The sequence below is a fragment of the Carassius auratus genome, chromosome 45, assembly GCF_003368295.1.
Source record: "Carassius auratus strain Wakin chromosome 45, ASM336829v1, whole genome shotgun sequence".
In the NCBI taxonomy this organism is placed as follows: domain Eukaryota; kingdom Metazoa; phylum Chordata; class Actinopteri; order Cypriniformes; family Cyprinidae; genus Carassius; species Carassius auratus.
This window is the reverse complement of record NC_039287.1, coordinates 5035238-5047406: the sequence shown is the minus strand read 5'-3', so window position 1 is coordinate 5047406 and position 12169 is coordinate 5035238. Positions and strand designations below refer to the sequence as shown.

Here is a 12169-nt window from a genome sequence, read left to right as displayed (position 1 = left end):
GATAGATAGATGTTTAAAATATAGTTAGGCCTAGAGAGAGAGAATGAGAGATAGAGAGAGAATGAGAGAGGGGGAGAGAAAGAGATCGCTTATGTTTCGTCATTTTTTAACCGTGCAACGTGCTGATTTTAGAAATGACATTTCATCAGTGTTTATGGTGATTAATAATGACGTGCTGAAAATCGCGGAATACCATCACTCGCCCCCCGCGATGCTTCCCCGCGTCTCTTCCCATACATGGGCGGGACCGAATGCCTCGCGGGGGTCTCTCCTCTCGCGCCCTTCCATTCATGGCCACTCCGCTCTGATGGCGCTCGGGCTACCAAATAAGGAGAGGGAAGTCCAGCGCGCGCCGGGCCACTCTGGGAGTATAAATCGGCTGAGCCTCAAGGCGCCGTCTACCATTCACTCTCCAAGGGAACCAGCTCCTGGTGCTGATCTGGTAAGTTCAGCTAAAGCTTTCCGATATGTCAGACTTCATTTAAAGGGATGAACTTCTGAACGCTAGGATTTAAGCTAGGTCAGCTGATGATATTATATTTATTTAATATAGTTAAACAAACATTTCAGAGGCTTGGAGTTGTCAGTTATTAATACTTTGCTGACTATGAGTTACAAAACAAAGTTAATGTTTTTACTTTTGAAACTTTCGAGGATTAGTCAATAAAAGATGAGCATGTCAGCATCTCAGGAATTACACAACTATGTTCTCCAAAAGGTTCTCTCTCTCTCTCTCTGTGTGTGAGTGTTTGTGTGTGTGTGTGTGTGTGTGTGTGTGTTTCCACTATAAAGTTTGTTAGGTGCAACTTCATTGAACTGTTCACTCTCAGTTCCCCAAAGAACCTTTCAGTGAAAAGTTCTCAAAAGAGCCATTGTTTTCTTGGTGTTTTATAATCAAAAGAATTTCAGATAGTCTTGTGGTCTATTCTGCAGAACAAACGTGAATTTGTCAACAATGCAAACATAATGACTCGGATGTTCACAGTACAGTACGTGTATCTGATCTTCATTTAGAGCCCCAGCTGACACCATGTGTGACGACGACGAGACCACCGCTCTTGTGTGCGACAATGGCTCTGGCCTGGTGAAGGCTGGCTTTGCCGGAGATGATGCGCCTCGTGCTGTCTTCCCCTCCATCGTTGGTCGTCCTCGCCACCAGGTACAATGGTGTTTTCGATTAAAAAAATGGGGAAATTAGGAATATTATACAGTTTGTACTGAACTATTGACATAATCTCTACTCTAACAGGGTGTCATGGTAGGAATGGGACAGAAAGACTCCTATGTGGGTGACGAGGCTCAGAGCAAGAGAGGTATCCTGACTTTGAAGTACCCAATTGAGCACGGTATTATCACTAACTGGGATGATATGGAGAAGATCTGGCACCACACCTTCTACAATGAGCTGCGTGTGGCCCCCGAGGAACATCCCACCCTGCTCACCGAAGCTCCTCTTAACCCCAAGGCCAACAGAGAGAAGATGACACAGGTAAACTCACTTCAACTTCCTCATACACATGACTTTAGAAACTTTATTCTGCTTACTAGACTATAAAGGCATGGAGAAATGACAATATTATAGACATGAACATACTTTGCTGTAAAGCTGCTTTATACAGTAGATACATTTGACTTCACAAATGTCTGGCATCCATTCATTTGCAGATCATGTTTGAGACCTTCAACGTTCCCGCCATGTATGTGGCCATTCAGGCTGTGCTGTCACTGTACGCTTCTGGCCGTACCACCGGTGAGTGTGGTATTTGTGAATACAATCATGAAAATGTTTCTTGAAGGTTTCCCAGGAGCCTTAAAGATTTGTTGTTGTTTGAAGGTATCGTGCTGGACTCCGGAGATGGTGTGACCCACAATGTGCCCATCTATGAAGGTTATGCCCTGCCCCACGCCATCATGCGTCTGGATCTGGCTGGTCGTGACCTTACTGACTACCTGATGAAGATCTTAACTGAGCGTGGCTACTCTTTTGTGACCACTGGTATGAATAAGCTATTCTGTATCATTAGAGTTATCAAACAGGTATTATAATAATATATTTAATGGAAATATATGCTCACAGCTGAGCGTGAGATTGTCCGTGACATCAAGGAGAAGCTGTGCTACGTCGCTCTGGACTTTGAGAATGAAATGGCCACTGCGGCTTCCTCCTCTTCTCTGGAGAAGTCCTACGAGTTGCCTGATGGTCAGGTCATCACCATAGGAAATGAGCGTTTCCGTTGCCCAGAGACTCTCTTCCAGCCTTCCTTCATTGGTGGGTGATATCATATTATTCTACCATAAAAAAAATAAAAAAATAAAACAATGTATCTGCATATTGGTTAAATATTGTCTAATCTGGTTCAGTATTGTTTTAGTATTTCTTGTATATTATTATATATTTATTATTATTTTGAATCAGCTTTGATTTTTATATTTTCATTTTCTTTCATCTAATATTTTTATTTTATTTAGCCTTTTTTTGATTAACCAAACACGATTTAACATAGTTTTAGATTTGTTTTTTTATTTGCTTTTGATTGTGTAATTTTTGTAATATTTATATTTAACTTTATTTAATTTCAGTTTAGTTTTATTTAGTTTTAGTCAGTTCATTTATCTTATTTTGTTGCCAAGGCCACATTCTATTTCAACTATATATGTCATTTTATATTTTATTTTATTGTTGTATGAATAATAATTATTATTATTTTGCGATTAGTTCAAATTTTAATTAACAATAACATTAGATTTAACTAACCCATTTTTGTAATTTTATTATGTGCTTTAGTGTTTTTTAGTACTTGTATAATTCTAAGTAACTTTATTTTTTATTTTAATTTTAGTCATTTTAGTACTCCAACTTAATTTATTTCAGTTAGTTACCAAAGCAACATTTTTTATATATTTCTTTTAAATCATTCTTAATTTTCATATTTTTACATCCAATATTTCTATTTCACTTTATTTCTATTTTACTTAAATTAGTTAATAGCTTTAGATTTAGCTTACAATAACAACACCGTATTTTTCTCACCAAAGGTATGGAGTCTGCTGGTATCCACGAGACCACCTACAACAGCATCATGAAGTGCGACATTGACATCCGTAAGGACTTGTATGCCAACAACGTCCTGTCTGGTGGCACCACCATGTACCCAGGTATAGCTGATCGAATGCAGAAGGAGATCACTGCTCTGGCCCCCAGCACCATGAAGATCAAGGTACAACATTTATTCAGTCATTCAGATTTCCTGTCTTCTTTGAAGTTTAATTCAACTAAGTAAGACGTTTGATTTGTAATCATCACATGTCTTCTTTCTGACAGATCATCGCTCCCCCTGAGCGTAAATACTCCGTCTGGATCGGTGGCTCCATCCTGGCTTCCCTGTCCACCTTCCAGCAAATGTGGATCAGCAAGCAGGAATACGATGAGGCTGGCCCATCCATCGTCCACAGGAAGTGCTTCTAAGTGCCAGGATACCCATGTTATACATTCATTCTAACAGAATTAACAGAAACTCTCAACATTACCTCCGCCTGTTATGCATACAGGCAGATTTTGCCTTTATTTTTCCTTGTACAGTATGTTTACACCAAAGTGCAATGTGTTTGTAGGTACTTACTGAATCATAAATAAATTTGTATGTGGATATTTATTTGTTTTTAAATAAACACGACCAGGAAATTTGCGAAGAAGTACATTTTTGTCACTATTTTAATTTGTCTTTAATTTATCTTTGTCATTTACTACAAGAAATGTAACACTTTGTTCATTAATGCAGTGAATACAGGATTGCACAGAAGCCATCTGTGATGGATTCATATTTGCAACTTCAATTAGCACCTAGTTTAAAAATAGCTGAGGTTCTCTAGGAGGCAAAGGGAGATCAGAGGAGAACGCAGCTCATTGGATTATGACGATTTTATTTTTGTCTTACCTACACTAGAAATATGTGCAAACATTGAGTTATCAGTTGGATTCTAGCAGGGATTTTCCATGTTTTGTCTCTCCATCCTAGAGGGTAGTCCTAAAGCGATTACTCACCAGTGTAAGTTCACCACAGGCGTTACCACAAATAGGCCTACCTCTTCATCACCTGCAGGAGAGTGCAAATGAGGGTTAAGGGACTGTGCTTGACTTGAAGAGGTCAGATTAACCAGCTGTCAATCAGCTGTTTACAAAATAATTGTTTTGCATAACAGAAAACGTAGTGTCATTTTTACATATGTAAAAATGCAAAGCGTTTCAGGGCAGTCGATTGTTTTCAAGAAATTCTAAAGTAAAAATTGAGTTAAAGTATAAGGTAATTTTCAAGAAACTATTGGTTGAGGTTCATTTGGTGCAACAGTTAGTTAGGTTAAACGACATATTGAATTGCATAAAGGTGCCATCACATTTTTTCCCAACTCAGCTCATGGTGGTTTTGTTTTTTTTACGCGCTCTGGCTATAGTTTGTATCTAAATCATTAGTAAGATGTTGGAAAGCCCGTTTGAAACCTGGACTTACCTTTTGGCTTTCTTTGCCGGGGTTCAAGCCTTAAATGCCCCCCATGATCCGCGCCCTGTTCGTGCGCGCACACGAAGGCGAACTCTACAGTAAGCTCTAATCTCCCATCCTATCAAGCGGGTGCGTGCATGTCGCGGGAGACAGACTTCCCCTGTGATTTGAGTTTATCACCAATGATTTTATTACGGATTAATCAGGGCATCTCTGGCATATTCGGAGAATAATGAAACGGAGAGATCCTGCTGTTCTGGTTTCTCTCCAACAACCTGTCTACGCGTGACGCAGGGGGAGGAGGAGGGGGGCAGTCTACTTAAAGCGGGATTAGCACGAGCCAAACATTAAATTCCCCTCCGTTTAGGCTCAGAGCGACTTGTCGACAGAAAACAGGAGGACTTTAGACGGATCGGGACCTCAGACGAGAGCGCGCGCTCCGGAGCGACAGCAGCGACTAATCAATGCATTCGCCCGATACTACACTCGCCCTCGGAGCGGAACAGTAGCTCGCATTTGGTTTTACACGGTCCACTGTGTTATATCGTCTCCGAATGAAAAGCCATGGGGGAATGGACCATTCTCGAGCGTCTCCTGGAGGCGGCTGTCCAACAGCACTCTACTATGATCGGGAGGTGAGGAAAAAAGTGGAAAATGTTTATTTATTGCTTTGCACATTAAAATAAAAATGCTGAGGTCGTTACGCATTGGCCCTTCTAAATGAGAGCGATTGACTATTGGAGCTTGATGTGCCCATTGTAAAGGACAGGAAGATGTTCGAAGAATTACGATAATGCTTTTGATGTTATTGTTGTTACAGCACATTTTGGACAACAAAGATTTTGTGCCATCGGTAAGACTGCTGTTCCGTGTCAGATCTGATATGCTTTCAAAGAAATGTGCGCGCCCTGCTTGGCTGGAAGCGCGCGTTTGCCTGTGGAGAGAGTTTCAGCACTGGACAGCTCCCCTCGTCAATCTGCACAGTCAAAAGAACAGAAAACCGTGCAGTTAAAACCTGTTAGTTGGTTAACTGTAAATTACCATATCATATACAATAAACAAGAAAAAAAAATGAAAAGTTAGATTTAAAAAGAAAAGTTCGATTTAAAATACACTGCATGTGATTTTACTGAAAATACATTTTACTGATCGTTTTACTTTAGTGATGTTTTTGAAAGTATAAGAAGTATAAATTACCATAACAATTAACGGTGTATTTGTTATATTCGACACGATAATAAATCTACTGTTATAATTATTGCAGTAAATAAATTAAAAGTCACCTTATAATTAACGTTCTCATATGTGCAAATCCACGCGTGACACGTCACATTTCAATAAAATACTGATGTTTCTTTTTTCTTATCAGTCATGTACATTCAAAGAGTATTGTATGTTATTTGTTTACTGTATATAGCATTATTATTTAGCCATGTGTTTTGTGTGATGTAAATGAACACTGTATGCTGAACGCATTTATATACTTTGGACTTATTGGGTATTTTCGCAGGAGCTTCACATTTGATGTAACTGAATTCACCATGCGGTCTTATTTTTAACAAAATGTATCAGTATATGCAAACAACAAAGCTTAGTACATTGGAACATTAGTACTGTCAGATAATAGCATAAATAGTACATCTGTGGAATATTAACATTATATCACTTCATGAAATATATTCAGTTATGATGTGCAAAACGTGTGCTATTTTTTACAGTGAATAAAAAAAGTAATTAATCTTTAATCGTAATGTTTTTTAATTAATTGATTACATTAATGTATTTATTTATTAATTTATTCATTAATTCAGTCATTGTGTATGTGTGTGCGGAGGTGTTAAATGTATTTTCTGTTTTTGACTCAATATATATATATATATATATATATATATATATATATATATATATATATATATATATATATATATATATACAGTATATATGCTGCAAAAAAAGTGCAGAATATGAACCCTTTAAATGAAGTGTTGTCACTGTATTTTTGCAGTGAATTTCTAGCAACCACATTTCTAACAGTAAATGTATTCATTTATTTATTTTCCATTTTGGCAAGTGTTTTATATTGTTTGTCTTGCTTTGACTTAACTGTTTTGTGAATACTGGATCAGATGCACTATGAACTAAAATATTTCTGACTTTATGTTTAGGATCCTACTGACAGTGGTGGTGATCTTCCGGATTCTAATCGTTGCAATAGTAGGAGAGACCGTGTACGACGACGAGCAGTCCATGTTCGTATGCAACACTTTACAGCCGGGCTGTAACCAAGCTTGCTATGACAAAGCGTTCCCTATATCTCACATCAGATACTGGGTGTTCCAGATCATCATGGTTTGCACACCCAGTCTATGCTTCATCACATACTCGGTGCATCAGTCGGCCAAACATAAGGAGCGTAGATACTCCATGGTCTACCTGTCCCTCGACAAAGATCATGATTCAATGAAACGAGAAGATAGCAGAAGATTCAAAAGCACCATTGTGAACGGAGTACTTCAGAATACAGAAAACTCCACCAAAGAATCTGAGCCCGACTGTTTGGAAGTGAAAGAGATCCCCAGTTCAGCCATGAGAACTGCCAAATCGAAAATGAGACGACAAGAGGGCATCTCAAGGTTTTACATCATTCAAGTGGTTTTCAGGAACGCTCTGGAGATCGGCTTCTTGGTGGGGCAGTATTTCCTGTACGGATTCAACGTTCCTGCCGTGTACGAGTGCGATCGCTACCCTTGCATCAAAGATGTCGAATGCTACGTTTCGAGACCCACTGAGAAAACTGTGTTCCTCGTCTTCATGTTTGCAGTCAGTGGGCTCTGCGTGGTGCTCAACCTTGCAGAACTCAATCACCTGGGCTGGAGGAAAATTAAAACGGCAGTAAGAGGGGTTCAGGCCAGGAGAAAGTCCATATACGAGATCAGAAACAAGGACTTCCCGCGGATGAGCATGCCGAATTTCGGCCGCACTCAGTCAAGTGATTCAGCCTATGTCTAATGTACCTTCATGTAGTTCATCAGAGCAGAGGTGCTCAATCCTGGTCCAGGAAGACCACAGCTTGCATATTTTAGATGAAACACTCATTTTTAGTCTGGGAGCCTCTATTCTAAATGAATATTTCACTCAAAAATGGCAGTTCTGCCATTATTTACTCAACCGCATGTCATCCCAAATCTGTATGACTTTCTTTTGTGGACCACAAAAGAAGATATTTTGAAGAACTTTATGGTCCATGCAATGAAAGTAAATGGGGTCCAAGTCAAATACTGGACCCTACTGAGATTCATTTTTTTACTTATGTATTTCAAATATCTTCTTTTTTGGCTTAAATAATAACATCAGGGTGAGTAAACTGTGACATCATTTTCAAATTTGGGTCCCAATGGCATCCAAATTGCATTTCTGGAGGACTCCAGGACCAGGATTCGATTCTTCAAACCACTGCATCCAATTATGTACAAGAAAAGTTATTTTATGAGTTGTTCATCTCACCTGTTTCATGGTGGGGTCGATGGTATTTATTTGTCTGTTATGGACAAACAGAACAAACGGACCAAACGTTTGGTTCTTATCACCAACTGAAGGACACTGATGCAACCTTTTTTACTGGTCAGAATGGAAAGCTTGCAATGAGTTTTCAACATTTATTTCTTCGTTCACACAATCAGTGGAACCTGAAATATGTTTTGCACTAAATATGGATTTAAAGGAGCCAAAACAAATCCGAATTGTGCTGTGAAGGTCTTTTGTTTCATTATATTGTATTCTCATTCTGGTTTTAGACCGCACATGTGATAGTTTCAGTTTACTCACCGCAACCAGTTCGACTGCAGACACATGTGTTTATCTGTACTATATGAATCATATCTCTCTTTCGACTTAGATAGATTGCCATCTTTAATGTTTCGATTGCCTGTGCTTGCACCACTGACCTTAACGTGAGTTATTGTTCTGGTATATATTTAAGCTGACTTGCAGATCAGTAGCCGGTGAACTGGCCAATGCTGCAAAATGTCTATCTTTTGTATTTATTTATTCATTAATGTATTGGATTTATTTATTTATTTTTGACACCAAAGCGCCCGTTGCTTTCATTTGTGGAAAACAGATACATTGCTTTTATGTATTCAAGTGCCATATGTGTACATACATATATATATATATATATATATATATATATATATATATATATATATATATATATATATATATATATATATATATATATATATATATATATATATTATAGTATATTGTAATCCTTATCATAAGATATGAATTCCAGGAACTCTTTGTTTGGAGTGATTTGAAGGATGTACTATCCCTTTAATGTGTTTGGGAATGGAAAAGTGGCGAAAAATCATCCATCAATATTTTGAAAAGTTGATATTGCATTTAAAGTACATATAAAGCACAGTTGATGAGAAATCAGTATATAAGGGGTTGAGATTCACTTCCCCTGGTGCTTCTACTTCTCAAAAAAATGTTAGCAAATATGTGAGATGAGAAAAAAAAAACTAATAATAAATTATGGAATTCATTATTAAAAGGCTGTGTGATTTGCTTCATTTATGATAAAACTTGAATTTTAGACTAATGCATCAGCAAAAAGTGCCATTTTCCTCAGGGATTGAAGTCCCTGTCATCTTCCCCATGAACCAATGTCCTGTCAGTTAGTTGAAATGCATGCTTGTATTTTATTCTATTTTTTGACTGGTTCAGCAGCAGAGTGCTTAAATTTGATCCGGGCACCATAATTCTACCTGTCCAGCTTCAGTCATGCTGACACGATGACAGAGGCTTCCTCTCGGGCCGGTGCACTGTGTACAGCATCTCTATGTGATGCGGAGGTCCGGTCCCTGTGGAAGCCGCGGTGGCCCTTGTGCCAAGGTCACAGAGAAAGTGCTGAACTCTGCAGCCGGTGGCCTCAAACCGGGATTTCTCTCTGCTGACAGACCGGGAGAGGCCTGAGACTCACAAAAAGTGCCAAGATGACGCTTCAGCAGAGATGAGGGGGAGGGAAATCAAGGCACAAGCATCCTGACAGATCAATTTGGAATTCAGCAGGGACCTGAGATTCCTCTCTGACACAACACAAACAGCAAAGGTCCGACCTGACAGGACATCAGCAGAGGCTGTTGTTGTGTGTGTGTGTGAGTGTGTTTGTCTTGTACAATTTCAGTCTGTGTTCTTTTATCCTCTCCCCTTTCATTATTTCCTTCTACTTTCTCCAAAAGTCCTAAAAATGTCCTCCATTATTTGCTCTCCGATGCATTTGAAAGAAATCAATTCCGGTGTATGGCAGAGATATGGCAAAAATAAACAAACAAAAAAATACTGAGCTATTGTTGACATTAACTAACATATTATTATTATTATTATTATTATTATTATTATTATTATTATTATTATTATTATTATTATTATTATTATTATATTTAATAAAAGAACCTTAATGGTAGACGAGCATTTAAGTCACATTTAAAAAATACATCAGATACCAAAATATCTAACCAAGTGGAATCTAATATTTAAAACTATTGCAAGCAAATATTTCACACACAAATAAAAGATGTTCAGACAATCTTCAAATAAAATAAGACAATGTTCAAATAATATAAACTATTCAAACAGCTTGTCCTACACAGGGATATGGGTATAGTATAATATAATATAATTAACAAAAAAACAACACAATTACAAAATTATTAAAAATGCGTTTACTTACTTAAATGTGTGCAACATGTTAATGTGAAGATCTGTGGTTACTTTGGCAGGACTCCTGTGTGAATTTGAGAAGTGACTTTACCATGAAAACAGTTGTAAGAGGCCTAAGAAAAATCCGTTCTGAGGAAAGCTCTTGCATAATTTGTTTGCAGATGCAACTTAGTTTGATATTTTGTATCTACTGTAAGACTAATAAATTCAGCCACTTTTAAGGTTACTTTAAAATATATCTGTGGTTTATGAATTGTATTATTATTTATTATTTACACTGTACTCGGTTAGACTACATTTAAACCATGCCCCAAAACAAATAAATTAGTAACACATTAAGAATTCAAATGTGGAACATTCGAGCAATTCAAAGGATCGCGTGTTGTTGGTTTATTTTAAGCTCTCAGTCAGATTTAGGACTGTGCAGTGCTTAGAAAGCGTTTTGAATAATTCAGGCTCGATATACTGTAATTCTCTAAAGCGGGTTAGGAAATTCTGATGCTTTGAACCTCCCCCCGCCAAAGATCCCCTCCACCTCCTCATCTATGAAGCTTAATAAAAGTTTAAGGCGAAAAAGCACCAATGCTTGACAGAAGCATGGATGCATCCTTGAGTATTAGTAGACAGATAGAGAGTCCTAGACATGTGTACATTCTATCAATTTATGACATACCCCTAGATTCATTTAAAAGTAACAACTCATTAAAAGCGTTTGGAGATAACACATGTGAGTTTTTGATTGATTTTTAAAACCGTTTTGTGTTATTTATTGTTTGTGGTGTGAACGGCCTTAGCTCAGGCAAAGTGCCATGTAATAGTTCAGTCCCACAGTCAACTGGGTATAAGGTCATTTGCCAATACTGGGCCTCTCATGCATCCATTGGCATCCAGCCCATCAGACGCCCGCTTATGATGTAGGCACCGTGCCCGGCCAGGGTCTCATTAGACTACTAGACAAGAGCCCATGCCAATACACTGGCATAATAACCAAAACAATTCACGGCATCTGCGATAGAGTTTTAACATGTCAAACCACTGGGGTAGACTGGGGCATCCAAAAGCCTGTCTGATCTGAGATGCTGTCATCAGCCATCAGTCAGGGATTTCCGGAAAAGTCATCAGAATCACAAAGTCACAGTCATCAAGAACAGCTGCCAAAACACAATGGCGAAAACAACATACACACCTTTGTTCTTCCAAGACATGCATGAAGTTCCCACAACAAACAATGTGCTAAAAAAAAAAAAAAACACTGCGACACATTTAATACTAGACAGAGAAAAAAAGAAAGGCATTTTTTTTTCTCGGTGGTAAAAATAGTTCCACTGAGGATGGCTTAGTAAAAGAGAAACCAAATACAAATTCAAAGGTTATGGATTCGGAGACCAGACGGGGCAATTCATAAGCTACTGTCCCACCACCGTGTCCTTGAACAGGGCACTTAATCCTGGGTTGCCCCAGGTGAAGCCTTCTAAGAAAGGTTGTTCTGTTGGCGGCTGTGTCTTAGTGGAAGAATCCTAACATGATCTTTACATCTGAAGAATGAGTGTTGCTGTGGTTGCTTTAGTATTGCTAGGGGATTGCTAAAGAGTTTGGAGTGTTCCAGAAGAAAGGTGGTAGCTAAGTCGTTCTGACAGATTTGTAGAGCGCGGTTTGGAGTGGCTTCTTGGGAGTTGCTAGGCCATTCTGGTGGTTGCTATAATGTTGCTAGCTGGTTATTAGGGTGCTTGGAGTGGTTTTTAGGGTGCTGATGTTCTAGTCATTGCTGTATGGGTTGTAAATGGTTTCTATGTGGTTGCTAGAGTGTCCTTGGGGTTGCTAAGGGCTTCTGAATGTTTTTGGAGGGGGTGTTACTAGACAGTTCTGATGAATGCTATACTGTTGCTAGGTGGTTTTTAAGGGTGCTGGTGTTCCGGTCATTGCTGTTGATGTTCTGGGTGGTG

At 38.5% G+C, this 12169-nt stretch overlaps 2 protein-coding genes across 3 annotated transcripts; both read left to right on the top strand.

The window, feature by feature from the left end:
- The first annotated feature begins 290 nt into the window (after window positions 1-290).
- actc2 (actin, alpha, cardiac muscle 2) lies at window positions 291-3695 on the top strand. 2 transcript variants are annotated; one of them, XM_026233140.1, is made up of 8 exons: window positions 291-442; window positions 1015-1159; window positions 1250-1489; window positions 1666-1750; window positions 1835-1996; window positions 2078-2269; window positions 3037-3218; window positions 3323-3695. In XM_026233140.1, exons 2-8 carry the CDS (start codon window positions 1031-1033, stop codon window positions 3464-3466), a joined length of 1134 nt encoding a protein of 377 aa, XP_026088925.1. In that variant the 5' UTR covers window positions 291-442; window positions 1015-1030; the 3' UTR covers window positions 3467-3695. The 2 variants fall into 2 exon arrangements, with proteins under 2 accessions (XP_026088925.1, XP_026088926.1); XM_026233141.1 differs by having other exon boundaries at window positions 310-442; window positions 1003-1159.
- Window positions 3696-4531: 836 nt separating this feature from the next.
- LOC113063011 (gap junction delta-2 protein-like) lies at window positions 4532-8634 on the top strand. Its single transcript, XM_026233139.1, has 2 exons — window positions 4532-5131; window positions 6662-8634. Exons 1-2 carry the CDS (start codon window positions 5061-5063, stop codon window positions 7503-7505), a joined length of 915 nt encoding a protein of 304 aa, XP_026088924.1. The 5' UTR covers window positions 4532-5060; the 3' UTR covers window positions 7506-8634.
- Window positions 8635-12169: the final 3535 nt, after the last annotated feature.